The sequence below is a fragment of the Mytilus californianus genome, unplaced genomic scaffold (assembly GCF_021869535.1).
Source record: "Mytilus californianus isolate M0D057914Y unplaced genomic scaffold, xbMytCali1.0.p SCAF_10, whole genome shotgun sequence".
Classification (NCBI taxonomy): domain Eukaryota; kingdom Metazoa; phylum Mollusca; class Bivalvia; order Mytilida; family Mytilidae; genus Mytilus; species Mytilus californianus.
The window spans coordinates 12,436,787-12,457,615 of NW_026262582.1; the positions used below are offsets into that span (position 1 = coordinate 12,436,787).

At 31.8% G+C, this 20,829-nt stretch overlaps 2 protein-coding genes across 2 annotated transcripts in view; one reads left to right on the forward strand and one right to left on the reverse strand.

Annotated features, from left to right (window-relative positions):
* LOC127717624 (cell division cycle protein 27 homolog) overlaps positions 1-10,298 on the forward strand; it is a 37,389-nt gene extending 27,091 nt beyond the window's left edge. Inside the window, exons 16-20 of the mRNA XM_052223343.1 lie at positions 1,950-2,067; positions 4,484-4,612; positions 6,029-6,103; positions 7,120-7,276; positions 8,382-10,298. Of these exons, the coding sequence (XP_052079303.1) occupies positions 1,950-2,067; positions 4,484-4,612; positions 6,029-6,103; positions 7,120-7,276; positions 8,382-8,470 (568 nt within the window). The 3' untranslated portion in view covers positions 8,471-10,298. The remainder of the gene's footprint in view (positions 1-1,949; positions 2,068-4,483; positions 4,613-6,028; positions 6,104-7,119; positions 7,277-8,381) is intronic.
* Positions 10,299-18,573: 8,275 nt separating this feature from the next.
* Positions 18,574-20,829, reverse strand: part of LOC127717625 (uncharacterized) — a 34,042-nt gene continuing 31,786 nt past the window's right edge. The window contains exons 7-8 of the mRNA XM_052223344.1: positions 20,637-20,735; positions 18,574-19,372 (exon numbers count right to left, since the gene is read on the reverse strand). Coding sequence (XP_052079304.1) covers positions 19,202-19,372; positions 20,637-20,735 — 270 coding nt within the window. The 3' untranslated portion in view covers positions 18,574-19,201. The remainder of the gene's footprint in view (positions 19,373-20,636; positions 20,736-20,829) is intronic.

Below are 20,829 nucleotides of genomic sequence, written 5' to 3' on the forward strand. Positions count from 1 at the left end.
TTTTGATTTGATTATCAGAAAAAATCGAAATGGGGTCACATAGTTGAAATAAGGGGAGTTGTCGAAATTATTATTTTTGTTATGATTGATAGTACCTTAATTTCTTGTCAGAACTTCTTTAAAGGAGTAGGCCCAGTAAGACCCCTTATCGGCCCCAAAATATAGCATTTCAAAAATTTGTTAAAAATGTAAACTTTGCATAAATATGGGCTGTTTTTTTACCCCTTTTCGGCCCCAAAATATAGCATTTCAAAAATTTGTTAAAAATGTAAACTTAACATAAATATGGGCTGTTTTTGACTTTACACTGCACATGCATCAGGTACCAGCATAGTTAGTTCATGTAAAATTGCTGAAATCTTCACAATTTTAACAGTTTTGCTTACTTTTAGACAGTTTTTGTTTAAAATGGAAGTGGCCTCACTTGTGTTCCGTCTTAATATTTGAATATATGTTGTATTTGATGATAATACATAACATAGATAAAAGTTGAGACTGAACATGAATGCGACCACTTCCATTTTAGACAAACCCATCTGAAAAGTGACGTTTTGTGGCATATTTGATAGATTTTCCATATCTAAGCTTGAATTTAGACGTCTTTAATGTCAGATCAAATCAGTTCAAATCTTATACACAAACTTAACTGAATCTACTGAAGAAGACACTTAAGTGTTTATGAATCTACTGAAGAAGACACTTAAGTGTTTATGAATCTACTGAAGAAGACACTTAAGTGTTTAAAAAATGTCAAAAATCTTTCATCAGATGTACTGTTATCAATCAGAAAAATCAAATTGGAAAGATGCTAGGGTTTGGATTTGCATAAATGTCACAATTTTTGTGTTCCCTAAATATTACCTGTATTTCTTTTCTTATAGCCTTCAGATTTTGAGGGGAAAACATTTATTCTAATAATACCTTGGATGTTTGATTGTCAATTATATTTTGGGCAAGTGGATTTACACATAAATCTTCATGTTGGTATACATGAGCTTTCTCTTTAAAATTCTTTCATTTTAATTGTTGCTTGGATGAGAATTTTAATGTGTTTATAGGACACACTAAATAACTGGGATATTCAAATATCTGTTGGTATACATCTGTAAGTTTTTTGTCTCATCTGAGGTTTATTTTCAACATTTAAGTAATTAATACTAAACTGTCTAAAGAGGTTTTTATGACCCCGCCGTAGCGGAGGGGCATTAAGTTTTACCCTTGGCCGTCTGTACGTCCGTCCGTCCGTACAACCAAAAGTTGGTTTCTGTTCTCTAACTTTAGTTTGCCTCAACCAAATGTTATGAAACTTATACACCATGCTCATTACCACAAAACACAGATCCAGTTTGATTTTTGATGGCATCACTTATACTGTTCTAGAGTTCTGCCCCTTTACAAATGGAATAATTGCTGAATTTTTCATTTCCGTATTCTAACTTTAGTTTGCCTCAACCAAATGTTATGAAACATATACACAATGCTTAGTACAACAGAACACAGATCAAGTTTGAATTTTGGTGGTGTCACTTTTACTGGTCTAGAGTTATGCCCCTTTACAAATGGAAAAAATGCTGAAATTTTGTTTCCGTTCTCTAACTTAAGTTTGCCTCAACTGAATGTTATGAAACATATACACAATGCTTAATACCACAAAACTCAGATCAAGTACAACTTTGGGTAGCGTCACTTTTACAGTTCTTGAGTTGTCCCTTTATTACGTTATATGCAAGCGGGGGCATCATCTGTGTCCTATGGACACAGTCTTCATTTATTTTTGGTATTGTTTAAGAATCGTCTTTTCAGGGCATTCACACATTATATCCCTATTTCCAGTCTGATGTATGTTTTGTATAGAAAATAAATAGTAAATAAATAAAAAAAAATAGAAAATAAAAAATAAGATATAAATAAAAGATAAAATAAAAAATAAAAATGCTCGTATATTTCAGGTATGGTGTTGGAATGATTTATTACAAGCAGGAAAAGTTTGATTTTGCTGAAGTACATTTTAGAAAAGCTTTACATATAAATCCTCACAGTGCAGCACTTCTTTGTCACATAGGAGTGGTAAGTTGTTCTTTAAGTCCGTCCTATTCTTCTGTAAACTCAGAAATTTTTGTGATGTTTTCTTGATTGCCAAATTTGCAACTAGATAGATTTTAAATATTGATAGCATTATTTGTATGCTGCATATCCGAAAATCTCAATAATTAATCTCACATATTTGTTCATTGTTCAAAATTTGCAAAAATAAATTCATCCAAAAATTTCTAGATTTACAGTATTTACATGTGTGTACAGAGGCTGTAATGCATGTAGTTAAAGAAAGGGATGTCAAATGTGTTTTTCAGAGATCGTAGGGTATCCAGTATTAATTTGGGCTATTCTGTATAAATATGTACACAAGCATTCGAATATACCTAATGTAAAGGAATAATCTTGTTATTGAAGTATGTGCAAAGGGGTCAAAGGTGAAAATTTAGTACTGCAAACAATAAAGTTTTATAACAGAATTACTAGACTAGAAATATCATCATTAATGGAGGGACTCGATGAAAATTAATATAGACACTGATTGTATCTACAAAACATTACTTTCTCTGAATTACAGCAATATTTGAACATTAAAATACATATTTAGGATTGATATAAATTTAAATTATTTCAATATGTTATTATCTTATGCTGTCATTTTGATGTCATAAATTTATACTCTGACTCAGAAAACATCAATTGAGCAAATTTTGAGCTATATTTGATAAGTAATATTAATTTGTAAAATTTTAGTTGCATTCTTTGACTAGAATAATCTTGTGATGACATGTATTTTACATTTATACATCTTTTATTAATCACAAACAAATCTAGCGTTCAAAAAAGTGTAGCCTATGTTTTTCTGATGGATTTGCATAAATGCCTGAAACACTGTTTTCACTGAATATTAAAAATAACCCAATTTTGTCAGGTAAACTGCTATTGACTGTTTGATAATATTTTTTTTGTTGATTGGTATCAATTTCATGGTTTGAGAAAAGAATTGTTTTTGTTCACCTTTTGAAAATGTGTACTTTGTTGAACATTTAAATTTGTTGTTAAGGCCCCCAAAAAAAATATATGTCTGTTTAAGGTTACATACTTTAAAAAAATAGGGTAGGGAGGTCGGTATTTCCATTTTATTTTATTTTTTATGATATTGAGTCATGCCGTTTCTTCTTGTCGTGGTCCGAGTTGATCATGGTCCGAGTTTACCCGTATTTTTAATGATTGAATTATTTCCCTTGGTAATTGGTTGGAAAAAAATGGCGGCAAAGTGTTTATTTCATCACACGAGTTGCGAATTTCCTTAAAACAGCTGTCATATTCACTATTGTAAACATTGGGATGTATCAGGCAATTGATTTATATTATTTGCAACACTAACTTCGCTTTTGACATGAGTTCAGTTTATTATACGCCCGTCAAAATTTTGATGGGACATATTATGGTATACAAATGTCGTCTGTCCGTCTGTCTATCCGGCGTAAACATGTTGCACCGTAACTTGAGAACGACTTATCCAAATTTCATGAAACTTAACATAGTTGTTTCTTATAATGGTCAAACGATCTGTATACTTTTTGGTGAAAATAAGATTAAAACTTTTTGAGTTACGGGATTTAGTAACTAAAACAGGTGTGTGTTTTTTTTCACATGTCGCGCCGTATCTCAAAAACAATTTATGATTATTGCTTAAAACTTTACACACTTCTTAGTTATATTAATCATAAGATCTGTATACTGTTTGGTGATGATTAAAAATTTTATTTTTGAATTATTGAGTAATTTGTAAAAAAAGAGGGGAGGGGTTTTTCACATGTATCTCCGTATCTCAAAAACGATTTATGATTCTTGCTTTAAATTTTACACACTTAGTTATATTAATCAAAAGATCTGTATACTTTTTGGTTTTGATTCAAAATTTTATTTTAGAGATATTGAGTTTTTTGTAAAGAAAAGGGGGGTTTTCGCATGTCGCGCCGTATGTCAGAAACTATTTATGATTATTGCATAAAAATTCACACACAAGACGACGGGCGTATCATGCACTCATGGCGCAGCTGTTTATTTTCACTTTACGACGGAAATAAAATGACTTACAGTCTTCACAATAGACATTTGAATCTACAGGCCCGAAGATGAATTTTAAGAAAATTTTAGTTAAATTATATTGGCCTGTGGAGATGATTTTTACAGGCCCGACAGAAGTTTTACAAGCCTGGGCTGGTGGGCCTGTTGTTCAGCGCGAAGACTGGACTAAGGGTCGGGGCTCAAAAGTAGGGTCGGTTGGATAACCGTAAACAGACATATATTTTTTTTTGGCCTAAACTATACCTATGATTTCAAAGTAAATTGATATCCAATAAACATAATGAATCAACAGTTTATATATATTTCACCAATATACCCGGGTTGTGTCTTTTAATGATTTATTGTAACTTCTCAGGTACAGCATGCCCAGCAGAAGTCAGAGAGTGCTTTATCAACCTTAAATAAAGCCATAGCAACAGATCCTAGAAACCCACTATGTAAATTTCACAGGGCATCTATATTGTTTGCTAGTGATAAACATAATGTAAGTATTTACTCTAAGACTGATTTGACCTCTTACGCAAATTTCACAGGGCATCTTTATTATTTGCTAGTGATAAAAAATCTTCTCCTCTGAATCTACTTAGCCAAGTTAAACCAAGGTATATAAATGCTGATTGCTGGTGCGTTTGAAAAGAAAGGCTATGGCGTATTAATTTGTCATATAACTTTATGCATATGAAAAAAAAAAAAAAAAAAATGAACCTTTTTTTTTGTACTGAATCCACACAAAGACGAAGGAGAAGGTTCACATAGGGTTTATAGAATAAGCCCTAAGATATGAAAAAAATTCATTGGCCAAACTTGTACAAAACTTACATAGCATAAGTTGTGGTATAACTCTTAATGCTAAATGAATTCTTTTTGGCACATCACATTATGAATTATTAATGACCCCGTAAATATGCATTATTTGTGTTGTAACGTCAGTTTTAATCCAATTTCACCAGAATTTATAACAGTTTTATCATAGTTTACTTTGGCCGCAACTCTGAAAATTGTTGTGTCTTGGGAATCGATATAAATCTAGGGACCTTTTGGTTACAGAACATTTTGGATCATAGGTTGCAGCCAACCTATTCCCCGATGCTTTTATAAAAATGAACAAAATCATTGTATTTTGACAACATCTCACAAAATGTACTTACTGTCTTAACAGCTTTTAAAAGTATTCGTTTGAAGAGACTTGTTTTACCTGAAATGGATCCATTTAAAATAAAATTGTTCCCATTTTGATATTTTTTTATAAAGTTGAAATTCAGGCCATGATTTGCCAAAAGTGAACTTGGTGACCTATAGGGTTAAAGTTTTGGTTTATGAAGTTTGTGGTCCCACCAATTTGAAAATTAATGCACATTATGAAGTGAACATTTTAAATTTATATATACCAAATTGAGATTTTGACCCAGATTTCACATTTCAATGAACATGGAATTGGGATATTGTTAACAGGGCATGTTGTCCTATGGAGACATATGGTGTTTTTTGGTAAAATTTAAAAATAAGGAGATGTGGTATGATTGCAAATGAGAAAATAAAAGCAATTTAAGGTCACCCTACAGCCTTCAACAATGAGAAAAACCCATACTGTATAGTCTGCTATAAAAGGCATGGACATGAAAAATTTGAAACAATTCAAACAAGAAAAATACCGGTCTGAAAAAGTCTGGATTGAATTGCATTCAAGTGAGCATGTAATGTTGAGACCAATATCCCCATTGCTTTGATAAGGAAATTTAAGACATTCTTATGTGTGAATTTATGAATGCTTACCTATTCTACTGCAAGAAGTACTACATGTATTCTAAACATACATTTGATTACTATTATTCCAAAATTAGATATACATTTGTCATGACTGTACTTGAAACTATTTATTTTTTTTGTCTTTTTTTTACAGGAAGCTCTTAAAGAATTGGAAGAATTAAAACAAATAGTTCCTAAAGAATCTCTAGTCTACTTTTTAATTGGAAAGGTAAGGAAATTACAGACTTTATTGCTTCCATGGGAATTTGGGCATTTTTTTCTTTTCATATTGGCCTCTTAGAATAAGTATAGAAACAAGAAGATGTGGTATGATTGCCAATGAGAGAACTCTCCACCAGATATCAACGACTATAGGTCACCGTACAGCCTTCAACAATGAGCAATACACATACCCATAGTAAGCTATAAAAGGCCTGGAAATTACAAATGTAAAACAATGTAAAAGAGAAACCTAATGGCTGATTTAAGTACAAAACAAAAGAAAAAACAAATATGATTAACAGCAACAAAGGACAACCACTGAACTACACACACCTGACTTGGGACAGGCACATACAGAATGTGGCGGGTTAAACATGTTAGCTGGGGCTAAACACTCCCCTGTGGTGTAGCCGTATGACATAATAACAAGCTAAAAATCAGTTAAAAAGGGCTTAACTCATCAGATCGATACAAAGCACACAAAAACCCTAACAAAAGCACAAAAGACACAAAGTACAGATCTGATAATACTTGCAGTTACTGTAAGCTAGTTCAAAGCCAATAACTAATAATAAAAATTCATATCATATGTGTATTAAAGACTAAAATATCAATCAGTACACATTCAACATCCAATGGATTTAGTGTTAAATGGATGTGGGAGGGTAGGAAGGGAAGTTTTAATTTTTTGGAAATTGGTCATTTATGGTGGTTTATGTCCATTGGATGTTTGCAAAATTATTTAAGAAAAGTGTATTTGTTGTAGTGAGATTATAGAATTTCCCTGCAACCCTATCACTTCCATTTTTATGAAATAGCCCTTATCAGTTTAATCATAGAATTTTTTTAATCACTGAAGCAACAAAATCTTTGAATATTGGAGATAACTCTCTACTCCTCAGATGTTATGTTCAGGACAAGATCGCAAATTTAAAAAAAAATTTGAATTCTAAAAGGGGATTTGGTATTTTGTGGATTCATAACCAGGGGATATTTATATTTACTTGACTATTCTTTTTCCAGGTGCATAAAAAATTGGGTAATACACATTTTGCTTTGATGAATTTCTCATGGGCAATGGACTTGGATCCAAAAGGAATTAACAACCAGATTAAAGAAGCTATTGATAAACGTTATGTTACCGAGGATGATGAATCTTTAGCAAGGTTAAATGACACAGGTAAATATTTAAATATTAAATGAACTTGCTATTTCAGTGTCTGTACTGTTGAAAGTTATGTATGTTGGATGAAAAACAATAAAAAAAAATATATGAAATTATTTAAATTAGTGTTTTTTACAAAACACATTTGAACTGTTCGAATGGAAAATATGTACAATGCTACACACTAAATTTCAGAAATACCGTCAAATTACTTTGCTGTAAATGTGTTTAGGTGAAACCAACTGTATCTACTATATATAAAAAAGAAGAGGTGGTATGATTGCCAATGAGACAACTCTCCACAAGAGACCAAATGACACAGAAATTAACAACTATAGGTCACCATACAGCCTTCAACAATGAGCAAAGCCCATACTGCACAGTCAGCTATAAAAGGCCCCGAAATGACAAATGTTAAACAATTCAAACGAGAAAACTAACGACCTAATTTATGTACAAAAAATGAAAGAAAAACAAATATGTAACACATAAACAAACGACAACCACTGAATTACAGGCTCCTGACTTGGGACAGGCACATACATACAGAATGTGGCGGGGTTAAAACATGTTAGCGGGTTGTTCAAACTCTTTCTAATTTGGCAATTTTGAATAACATGAAATTGTATATATGTAAACTCAGGTTGTTTATATGCACATGGACATGATGGATACAAGGATTTTTATAAATGTATTTATTTTTGATACATCAGATTAGGTATGATCTTCCAATGTTATAAAAATGATGCATAAAGTCAATATACAGAGGAAAAAGCAAAAATGATTAGCAAGACAAATTGGTCAGCATAGATGAAATTGTCAGTTGTCTTCTCATAGGAGTTATTGCCCTTAAATGATTCTTTTACCCTTTCTGTGTTTTGGGTAAAAACTGTTGAAGATTGAAAGAAACTTTAAACAGAACATTTGATCAGCAATACAAGATCATTAAAAAATGAGATTTTAGACGGGAACGATATTCAAGTCTACAATTTTGGAGAGTGGCTATTGTTAAAGATGGACATAGACCATGTTGACCTAGGTGAGCGACACAGGCTCTTTAGAGACTCTAGTTTGAAGTTCCTGTTATCCTTTTTATGTACAAATATGTTTCTGATTTTAGGTCTGGATGATGACATAGGACTGGAAGATGTTGTAGATGGGAATGAAGACTTACAATTACAGGCCATTGAAAGTGATGAAAGCTTGTGATAATAGTCATGTGATTTTATATTGTCTGAGTCAGAAAAACTCATTATTCTGTGTCAGAAAGATGCTTTTATGGAATGAAACTGCAGATGTGATAATGAACTTGTTATTTTGAGAAATTATTAGTACATAGATAAAAAATTATGTAGAAGAATTATATTTTAAAGCTCAATGCATTTTTAATTCTAAATTCAGGCATTATTCAAAAGTCAAAATGAAAGGGAAAAAAAATCTGCCCCAATACACTTTACCTTCTTATGATTATATTGCTGTATATCTTTTTCTTAAGCTATAATTATATTGTCTAATCGGAGAAAAAGCATAATTTAACATTAAACACATTATGTCTTAGATTTGTGGAATCAGTGTTTTGCATATTTGGAGTTATTTTTAAAATTTCTGCATGTAAGCACAGTTTTTGGAAATAATACTTTTTTTTCCCTTTATTAATTAAGATTAAAAAAATTCTGTATTAAGTTCAGTTTGTTTCAGCAATTCACCGTTTCATAATCTAAAGTACTATGGGTAATTTCATTGTTCGTATCCCAGAATGAAAATGACATCTCGTAATTTCTAACCAATTTTGGTGTACACTTGAAAATATTACCCAGAATGTGGGTAGATACTAAAACGGTGAACGATGACAAACATATATTTAAGTGCTTTGATATAGAACTTATTGGGTTGTCTCCCTTTACTATGTGCAGGATAACAGACAACAATCGTCTGTTTGATGTTATCACATTTTATATTTTATTGCTTTTGTTTCATATAAAGTTATTTATTATTTGTTGTGATATAGTATGAGTGAGAAACAGACCATTTTAAATAAATTCATTGATTTTGCAAGTGTGAGAGAAATTCTGATGGTTTTACACTTCAAGTCGAACATGTGAGAGAAACAGTGTCGAAATGTTGGTGGCGAGACAAATCTTAGGTCTATCCTTTTCCTGATTCTTTAAAATTCTGTATCACTGCTTATCTCTTCTGGTATCTATTTTTGGTTTTAGATCTAGTAGTGAAGGTTTTTTAAGATATTATATGTAAATAGTCCAATTTGGGTTTTTTTCTCCTTTTTTGGCAATTCACCAAAAGTTTTTATACAAATTGTGTGACAGTCATTATGGCTTTTTAATAGGATCACGTGGAAATCAGACTAGGTCAAGGAAATTTGCCGTAATCATAATGAACCAATGAAATGTTTTGGAATTTAGAGAAAAAGGAGAAAAAAATGTAAAAAACATTGAAATGAAAAAAAATCAGACTCTTAGAGACTCTTTGTTTTATCTCACTCACATTCTTCTTTTTCACTTGTATTTCAGTATCTTATGATAAAATCTATCTATACTAACTGTTATTCCACTATATTGGAAGTGGAAGGGTAGGAAGGGACATCCCAAATCCTCCCACTGCCAATAAACTTTCTTTGTGTAATTTTGCATACATCAAATGGACATACACCCATAAATGATCCTCAACCCATGTCCAAAAATAAACCTGTCCTTCATATTGTCCGTACTTGACCATTAAATTTTATATTTGACTTGTTATGCCGAGCATGAAACGGACATATAATGGTCCTACCCTCTGACATTCATTTTAATGGAATAGTTTTAAATGTATATGTTTGAATTGATACCCCCCTCCCCCTTAATAAACATAGAGATACACAATACAATTGACTTGTGTACTTTTTAAATTTTATTATCTTGTCAAATCAGAAGAGATTGTGTGATGTGAGTATGTGAACCAAAATGGATTATCAAATGTTTTTGTTATAAGACTAGCTAGGTATGATCAAATTTCTACAAAATAAAAGTGGAAATTTTAATTCTGAGTTATTCCTTACACTGATTGGCATTTGTCACATAAAATATAACTCTTTATTTAGGGCCACGCCTAGTTGCTGGTCGCCTTAAAGTGATCAGTCTGTCTGTCCGTCTGTTTGTCCGTCAGTAACAAATTGTGTCTGCTCTATATATAGAGAACAGTTATCATTTCATACTTTAAACTTGACATGTATATTAACAGAGGGTAGGTCATAATGTTTGTACAACTTCCTAGGTCAAAGTTCATGGTCAGCGTGGCCCACAGAGATTGCTCCCATCTCAATGTTGTCTAGTTTTTGTCGAGCCTGCGACTTTTGTCGCAGAAAGCTCGACATAGGGATAGCGATCCGGCGGCGGCGGCGGCGTTAGCTAACTTCTTAAAAGCTTTATATTTTAGAAGGTGGAAGACCTGGATGCTTCATACTTTGTATATGGATGCCTCATGTTACGAAGTTTCCGTCAGTCACATGTCCAATTTCCTTGACCTCATTTTCATGGTTCAGTGACTACTTGAAAAAAAAGTTCAGATTATTTGTAATGTTAAATTCTCTCTTATTATAAGTAATAGGATAACTATATTTAGTATGTGCGTACCTTGCAAGGTCCTCATGCCTGTCAGACAGTTTTCACTTGACCTCGACCTCATTTCATGGATCAGTGAACAAGGTTAAGTTTTGGTGGTCAAGTCCATATCTCAGATACTATAAGCAATAGGTCTAGTATATTTGGTGTATGGAAGGACTGTAAGGTGTACATGTCCAACTGGCAGGTATCATCTGACCTTGACCTCATTTTCATGGTTCAGTGGTTATAGTTAAGTTTTTGTGTTTTGGTCTGTTTTTCTTATACTGTATGCAATAGGTCTATTATATTTGGTGTATGGAATGATTGTAAGGTGTACATGTCCAACTGGCAGGTGTCATCTGACCTTGACCTCATTTTCATGGTTCAGTGGTTATAGTTAAGTTTTTGTGTTTTGGTCTGTTTTTCTTATACTGTATGCAATAGGTCTATTAAATTTGGTGTATGGAATGATTGTAAGGTGTACATGTCCAACTGGCAGGTGTCATCTGACCTTGACCTCATTTTCATGGTTCAGTGGTTATAGTTAAGTTTTTGTGTTTTGGTCCGTTTTTCTTATACTTTATCCAATAGGTCTACTATATTTGGTGTATGGAATGATTGTAAGGTGTACATGTCCAACTGGCAGGTGTCATCTGACCTTGACCTCATTTTCATGGTTCAGTGGTTATAGTTAAGTTTTTGTGTTTTGGTCAGTTTTTCTTATACTTTATCCAATAGGTCTACTATATTTGGTGTATGGAATGATTGTAAGGTGTACATGTCCAACTGGCAGGTGTCATCTGACTTTGACCTCATTTTCATGGTTCAGTGGTCAAAGTTAAGTTTTTGAGTTTTGGTCTTTTTTCTTATACTATTATGCAATAAGTCAACTATATTTGGTGTATGGAAATATTCTATGATGTACATGTCAGTCTCGCAGGTTTTATTTGACCTTGACCTCATTTTCACAGTTCATTGCTCAGTGTTAAGTTTATGTGTTTCAGTCTGTTTTTCTTAAACTATAAGCAATAGGTCAGCTATATTTGTTGTATGGAAGGATTGTAAGCTGTTCATGTCTGCCTGGCATGGTTCATCTGACTTTGACCTCATTTTCACGATTCATTGGTCAATGTTTAGTTTTCTTGGTTAAGTCTGTTTCTTAGAAACTATAAGCAATAGGTCAACTATATTTAGTGTATTGAATGATTGTAAGGTGTACATGTATTTCTTGTTTGGTTTATATGACCTTGACTTCATTTTCTTGGATCATGTTAAGTTTATGTAATAGTTGTAGTAAAGCTTTCATTTAGGACTATCAACATAATATCAATGGTTAGTAAAGAAGGCGAGACATTTCAGCGTGTCCACTCTTGTCTTCAGTAGGCATAATGCCTTTGGTAATGGACTTTTCTGTCTATCCCTGGCTCCATCCACCTTGTGAACACAACTCCCCTTGAGATTGTTTGACAGAAAGCTCTGATGCTTGGTAGGATTGCTTGCCATCATGTGAAGTTGTCCATATTGTACCATCATTTTGATTCAACTTTTTTTTATGCCCCGCCTATGATAGTAGTAGGGGCATTATGTTTTCTGGTCTGTGCGTCCATTCATTCGTTTGTCCTTTGTCTGTCTGTCCTGTGTCAGGTTAAAGTTTTTGGTCAAGGTAGTTTTTGATGAAGTTGAAGTCAAATCAGCTTGAAACTTAGTACACATGTTCCCTATGATATGATCTTTCTGATTTTAATGCAAAATTAGAGTTTTGACCACAATTTCACAGCCCACTGAACATAGAAAATGATAGTGCGAGTGGGGCATCAGTGTACTATGGACACATTCTTGTTATAAGAGTCGTGGGACTTCAACTTTTTTTTACTGTTGTACAACAATGATCTTGCAACACGTCTGAGACCATATAACAGAAAACTCTCATACTTAGTAGTCATGTATTGTTGTCAACATCACTGTCATTTTGAATCTACCATATTTATGGGAGTATTAGGACTTTAATCACAATTTACTTATTAACATACAGCAAAGTAATACATAGGTGATATTTGTCATGTGTTTATGGCTGGCACATTATAAACACTAACATTGTAAGTTTTAGGATAAGGATGATTCTAGAATTTAATTGTGGAAAGGAAAGATAAGTGATATTTGGTGTATAGTTGCATTGCCATTGTGTGCAGTCTTGTCAATTTAGCTATTGCCAGCACAATTAGCATGTTTTATTCTCATTTTCCTTAAATTGTAAAGAATAAGCATTGGAGCCAGGCTACAACACCGCTACCATACATCTGGTCCATCCTATTTGAATCAATACATGTTTCATCCCTAAAACCACTAAACCAATCAAAACCAAATCTTTTAAGAATTTTCCTTGTGATGGCATTACTTTTGTGTTACTTCCATATAAAATTAAGTAGATGTGATAAATATATAATTGCCAACAAGACCACTATCCACCACAGACCAAATGACGTGGATGTTAACATCGGTAGGGCACAGTAAGGTCTTCAACAATGAGCAAAGCTGTGATAGACCCTGACATGACAAATATGAAACAATTTAAATTCAATCCATGTTTATTTGATTAAAATAGTATTGGTAAATACAAAGATATTTGTTTTACGAGATAACAATTTATTGTACCTCCATGTTTGCTTATCAATCACCTGTAAAGGTATGACCGTCTTCAACACTTTATTTTACATTCCATCCTAGAAGAAAAACATTCATCTACTTCACCTCCAGTTCCACATAACCTATGATTCCAGATTCACAATTACATTCAAATTCTTCTTTATCTATTGTTAGGGTCTAATATAAAATAGGAACATTGAGACACACTGGTTTCTTTACAGCCTATTTCATTGAGTGTGTAGGGCAAGGTAGAATCCTTGGTTAGCTTGCTTGTTAGCTGAACCGTGAAGTCATTATTAGGTAAGGTATACTACCCTCCTTTCAAAGTAGTCTAGTCGTACAGACATATAGATTGGTTATCTGTCGGACTAGTCTACTCTTAAAGGAGGGTAGTTTACCTAACCTAATAATTACTTCACGGTTCAGCTAACAAGCAAGCTAACCAAGGATTCTACCTTTCCCTACACACTCAATGAAATCGGCTGTAATTGTGTGGGTGCATTTGCTTGGGTATCATTTTTTGTGGAAACATCAAAAATTGTATTTTTGTGGATTTGCTAATGTCTTTATTCAAACCTATCTAGAGAAGTTGTACTTCAATAGCATTTTTAATTTGGTGTTAATCTATACCCATCAAATCCACAAACATTGGTACCCAGCCAATGATACTGAATCATTACATGGTAAGACAGTTGTCTTGCAGGTCAAAATATATTTCAGAAAGGTTACAGTGTTGACAAAAAACTCCATTGTCCTTGTTTTGACTAATTTTTTTAAAACAAAAAGAACAAATCATATAATAACAGAAATAGGAAAATTTTAATCATATATACATTATACAAATTAATATAAAATAAGCTACAAGTTACAAAACAGATAAAAATACATGTAATAAGTTACTACTGTGTAGAATAAAAAAAGTGGATCATAATGCATGTAAAAAACTTATCATCAAAACAATCTTACAATATTATTTGGAGAAAAAAAAACAGTCTACAGAGGCTCACAACAAATATATACAGTTCATTAACACACAAATATACACATCATCGATGTAGGATGTTTTTGGCAAATTTTAACAAATAGAAATAACATGTACATAGAAATAGACGAACCACATATCTGTGCATACAAACATTTCCGAAAATAAAAGATTCAGCAGTATGGACTTTTTAAGCAGGCTGCATCCTTAAATTAAGCTGACAAAATATCTATCAGGTCATAAGAGAATTTCTAATTGCACCAGTTATCAACAGACATTAATAGCACTATTTGGAATTCTGTAACATTGGACCCAAGATTTTGTAACACTTGACCAATTGACGTCATATATACAATAATGACTTTTCCTTTGTGATCTCAAAATGTACAGGAAAGTCTGTGATATCCAGTAAGGATAGCCAAAAATTGATACTGTGTACAGTGTTTTGCTGATAATAGCCTAGTTAACTGTGGTGTAAGTTTCTAATATGAATATGAATATTTGTATAATCATATGCATAATTTCATAATATTTGAATAGTTATATTAAAATAAGGAGATGTTGTATGATTGCCAATAAGATGATTTTCACCAGAAACCAACTGACAAGGATATAAAAAAATCATTGTTAACTTTGTAGTGAAAGATTAATACAATTATTATGACTGATATTTAATTTAAAAAATTACTTGTTTGAAGATTATCATGTGTGATCCATAACTACATAAACTAATATCTACATTGCACACTAACTCTAAAGAATCTACTACTCTTGATTTAAATCTGATCAGATAAAAAAACTAATCCTCATTATGAAAAATTGAACAACTCTTAGTACAAACAGTGCTCTTTTCAAAATTGGTACCGTTAATATGATTTCAGCAATAAAAAAACGTTTGCTTTCCATCTGTATTGATAATTACCAAAACATACTGTTCAGTGCAAAACTTATCCTTGTCCTGAAAATTTCTGTATTAATAGGTTTCAACTGCGTACTCTGCCAACACAACTTTCAAAAACAGTGAAATGTCAAAAAATTAATACTAATAATCAAATTTACAACCTATCCTATCACATGACCTTTTGTCATCATGAGGTGGTCTTTGTATTGACTGACTCTGGACATCTGATGACAATCGCTTCAAATATTGCACATTTTAGAGATATAGCCAAGTCAATTTTGAAATCTAAAATGATTCCTGTTGTATTAATGTGGTACATAAACAAGACAACATTAAATCTATACTTTACAGTCAAACATATGTGACCTTTACATAAAAAAAAAAAAAAGTAGAAAATCAAATATAAAATCGACAACAGTAAAAAAACATTTTGTAAAACATTATATAGGTATATGAAAATCACAGATGTCATCTTAGCAAACCTCAATTTTAGACGGAAATATCAATCTAAGGGAAAATTTATTAGTTGGAGATTTGACCATGCTCCTATTTTATATTGTTATCTGGAGAGTTGACACCTTTGATGAAATATACTGGTTTATCTAAAAAAAAACTATGATTACATTCAAATACTGCCAGTATCAAACTACTGGTATTGCTTATAAAACTAGAGGTTCTCAACAGCCTGTGTCGCTCACCTGTATTTACTGATGCTTTGGAAATCATGTAAAATAAGGTTAAAATCATAATTAATAGTATTAGATATCAGATATTGAAATGATATCTAAGATAATAACAAAAAACTGCAAATTTTTTGTAAAATTACTAACTCAGGGGCAGCAACCCAACAACGGGTTGTCGGATTTGTCTGAAAATTTCAGGGCAGATAAATGTAAATCTAATGAACATTTTTGCCACTTGTCAGATTTGCTCTAAATACTTTAGTTTCAGAGATATAAACCAAAAACTGCATTTTACCCCTATGTTCTATTTTTAACCAAGTCCGCCATGATGGTTGGAAGGTGGGGTCATTGGACAAATTTTTTAAACTAGATACCCTAATAATGATTATGGCCAAGTATGGTTAAATTTGTCTCAGTAGTTTCAGAGAAGAAGATTTTTGTAAAAGATTACAAAAATTTACAAAAAATTGTTAAAAATTGACTATTTTGGTCATGAGAAGATTTTTGTAAAAGTTAACAGACGACGCCGGATGACGACGACGATGGACGACTGACGCAAAGTGATGAGAAAAGCTCACTTGGCCCTTTGGGCCAGGTGAGCTAAAAATGTGAGTACTTTTATCAAAGAAAGATTTGATATTGAAAATAAACTAAATAAACCCTTGTTTCATTAATATATAAATCTACTAATACATCAGACATTCAATACTAAAACTAATCCTTATCATTGAATAAGATTTGATTTTCTTACAGTTAGATAAAACAAATAACAATAAATTTGATTGTCTGGCTGTCCTGTTAAACATACATGGTACCCAGGAGAGGCAATTTGAAATTTGGGTAATCAACTGTATTCAATTTTATAATTTCTTTGACTTTCGCTGTATACAAATGCCAAACCAAATATGTGGTTTAGAAGTGTCTTTCCTGACTCCCTATGTTTTTATTGATCAGCAGTAATTATCATGTTAACATATTTTGGTCAAATTCATGATTTACTCGAGTTAATACGAAAACAAAAATAATACTGTTTATAAAACAGAAAATAATTTTTAATGCTGTTGAACAAATGCCATTAAACAACATTTATATTACATGTACTATGAATTTTGAATTTTCTTTAATGAATTCTTTTATGCATTAGAATTAGCAATGTGTTAGTCATGTTAATCAGAACTTAAATTCTCAATCCAGTCATGCCAGTTGCATTATTCATCATTTTCTGCAATCACATCAAAAATGTTATTGAAATACCGATTCTGTATCCACCCTTTGCTTACAAGGATCTGACAATGTACCATCCTATCTTTGGTTTTGAAGAACATTTTGGGATAGTTCAGTTTTGTCTTTATGAAACATACCTTTAAAAATTTAGAGGCAAAAATTTCATTGGTTGATGTAATAAGTATCAGAACAGAAAGAAGAATTCGATGTTGTCAGATCTTTGTAAGCAAAGCATGGACACAGGATATGCATTTTAATCAGATTTTCTCATTCTTAAATCTTAAATTTTTGTTTCCTGATCAACAACCACAATAATAAATGCATGCAATAGCTTCTGAATTCACAGCGGTTTTAAAATGTCATGTTGAAAATAAAAGTATAAAATGTGAAACAGCAGTACAAAGTAAATTCACCAGTAAATGCTTTTACAACCCAAACAAATTCTTACAACATCATTTTATGGGTATTCCATTAAAATGGATGTGGAGCAGCTATTCCATTTAAATGGATGTGGAAGATTATGTACAACACCATTTAGGGTTTTTACTATAAATAGATGTGGAGAGGTATCAAGTAACTTCCAAATCAACCTTAACCAATCTACTTTTTTATACTAATTTAGCATACGTCAAATAAAAAAATTAAGTAAATCAAGTATTTTTGGAAAACCAGAATAAATGTAAGAATGATCCAAAATGCTTGATGTTTTTTTAACATCATAATTAAGAAAAAAATTAAGTTGACCAAAATGAGATTATCATTTCTTGCACTTGTTGTCTGACAGATAGTCTATATACATGTATTATAGTGTTTATATTTTGCAGAGTTTAAATTATGTAATTTCTTGGATCGAACCTGTAAGTTTTTTTTATGTTTTTCAAGTCTTTGATTCTAATATGCCACAAGATTAAGGTTCAATCATCCAATGTTTTATCAGTTTTAGCGAAAGTAAACAATTTGCGAAATTTCCCACTTTGAAGCAGTATATTCAATAATAGTTGGCTTGCAAGGAATAATTGTGATAGCCTAGAATATGTGTAAAAACTTTGAGCAAAAATTTTAATAGTTGAGAATTGTAGATAAATATAATATCAAATATATGGCTTTTATATAAGTACAAAATGAATGTATTACTCCTCAATGAGGTGTGCAAGTTAAGCAGGAGGTTTAATGTTGATAAAAAAAAAAAACTACAACCATTTTTTATCAGCTGGTCAGCTTTAATTAAAAAGTCACAAGAAGGTATTGGAGTTTTTAACCTTGAAATTACTATGAAGTCACACATCTTGGTAGAATGACCTGCTTATGTCATAACATGACACGATTGGAAAAAATATCACTTTTTACTGTAGCACGTTTTGTACAATGAAAGAACTTCAGTATTTAGTTAAACATTTTGTGATTAATCATGAATAATGAATTTATTTCTTACAAGGATAATGTCCTACACACATTATTTACGGAAAAGTATGTAGGTCTAAAATCTTGACAGTTGAGTAAGATTGAAAATGAAGATTTTTTGAACTTTGAAATAATTCCAATTATGTTAGTGACAATTATGGAGGTCCAAAATCTTGAATGTTTGAATTTAGTAATATAACAGTTGTTTAAAATTGAAAATTAAGTCTTTTGGGCCTTGGAAATAATTCCAATTAATAGTGATAATACATTAAAGTAGAACAAATTTCTACAAAACGTTTCACGAATCAATTTGACCTTGTTTTGTAAGAAAAAAATGTTGATATCTGAAATCACATACTATACCCAAGTATTAGAAAAACGGAAAAACTGACACACAAACCACAAATTAAAATTTCATGAATATAAAAGTTTTTTGTGTCATTAAAGAAAGGTAGACCAGCTGTAAAAAAATTCGTAACAATTCAAAAAAACAAATTTCCTAGAAACTTATCTAGAACCTAAATTTCCCATAATTCTTTGTTGATAGTCAACAGTCAGCCATATATTATCCATTCCTCGAAGAGTACGTAAATAGTCGAAGCTGTTCTTATGTTCTTGCTTGGTTATTCCTAGATTGTTGTACAGTTTGGTAAGGCCAATACTTCTAGCTCCTTCAACCTGGAAATATATTTACTGTTTTACAGCTGAACTATTCATTAGTGTGTACTTTGTGCATAAAAGTTAAGTTTGTTTGTAATCAGTGTCCTCCCCATGGTCTTGTTAGCATCAATGTAATGTGATGCTATATTTCTTGAATAGACCTTATTGATTTTTCAGAATCTGCGAACCTTGACCTGAGATTTTGCCAAACATGAACTATTGACTATCGTACAACAATCACTTCTGCATTGTTGTGTCAAGACATTTTCTCTTATGATGTCAAAATTTTACAGGAATGTCTGTGATGGCAGACAAAAAGGGACAAGGTGTATGAGATACTATCAAAAATGATTTTCTTACAGATTGTGTAATCATTGTACATACATGTATGTATGTGGTGCTATAATTTCGGGAAAGAGGATGGTATTTCAAAAATCAATGTTTTCCAGGATGCTATATGAAATTTGGAAGGAGAACAATGCTATTTGATAGGTGAACCATGATTTCATTAACATTATTGAATATTGAATCAACCGTATTTTAATGATAGACCAAGGTTGCACACTTAAATGTCTTGCTTGTATAACTGATTATGATAGAATTTGAAATAAGGTTTTACTGCAGGTATTACATATTATTGTATATAAGATAATATTTTATATTATTATTAGACTATAAATTTTCTGTTTTCTCATTGGCTAAAAGCATAGGAAAACCTCTTTAATAAAACATTACATTCCCCGCGTCAAAAATCAGGAGAGGTTGATATAAGATTTGTAACAGCATCTGTGTACTTAAATATAGATATTCCAAGGCAATGTCAATGACATAGACTTATGACGTCAAGTAAATTCCTGTTTTTTTTCTTTTTCTTCTTATTCTCTGTGTTTTTTTCTTCTTGTTTTTGGTGTATTTTTCTTTTTCTTCTTGTTTTCAGTGTTTTTTTTCTCATGCTTTTGTTTTTCGGTGTATTATTAATAGTAAACTTTATTGAATATTTCAACTTATGAAAATTAGCAGTTGCAAAAGCAGATGATATATCTAGTATAAAAACAGAGAGCAGTCTCAAAAGTATCTTGAGCAAATACTAGAAAATTGGAGAAGAATAAAAAGTCATATATTAAAACAACTGTTGACTTTTGATTTCAGTTGCTACAATGATTTACCAATGCCAGAGATATGACATTCACCCTCGGCCATTGGCCTCGGTGAATATCATATCTGGGGTTGATAAATCCTTGTATCAACCTCATCAAAAGTCAATTATTGTATATTAACATACCTCTGAAGTATAGTTAGCAGCAGCTGTTACATGTAAAAGTCTAGACGTAGCTTCTGCTTCCTCACTCAGCTCCAAAGCTTTATTCTTTATTACCCTAACCTGCAAAAGAATGTCACAAACTGCTCTTGAAACTATTATTGAAACATCCTTGGCTTTCAATTTTTGTGGTTTGAGAGTTTATGCTGAAGGTTAA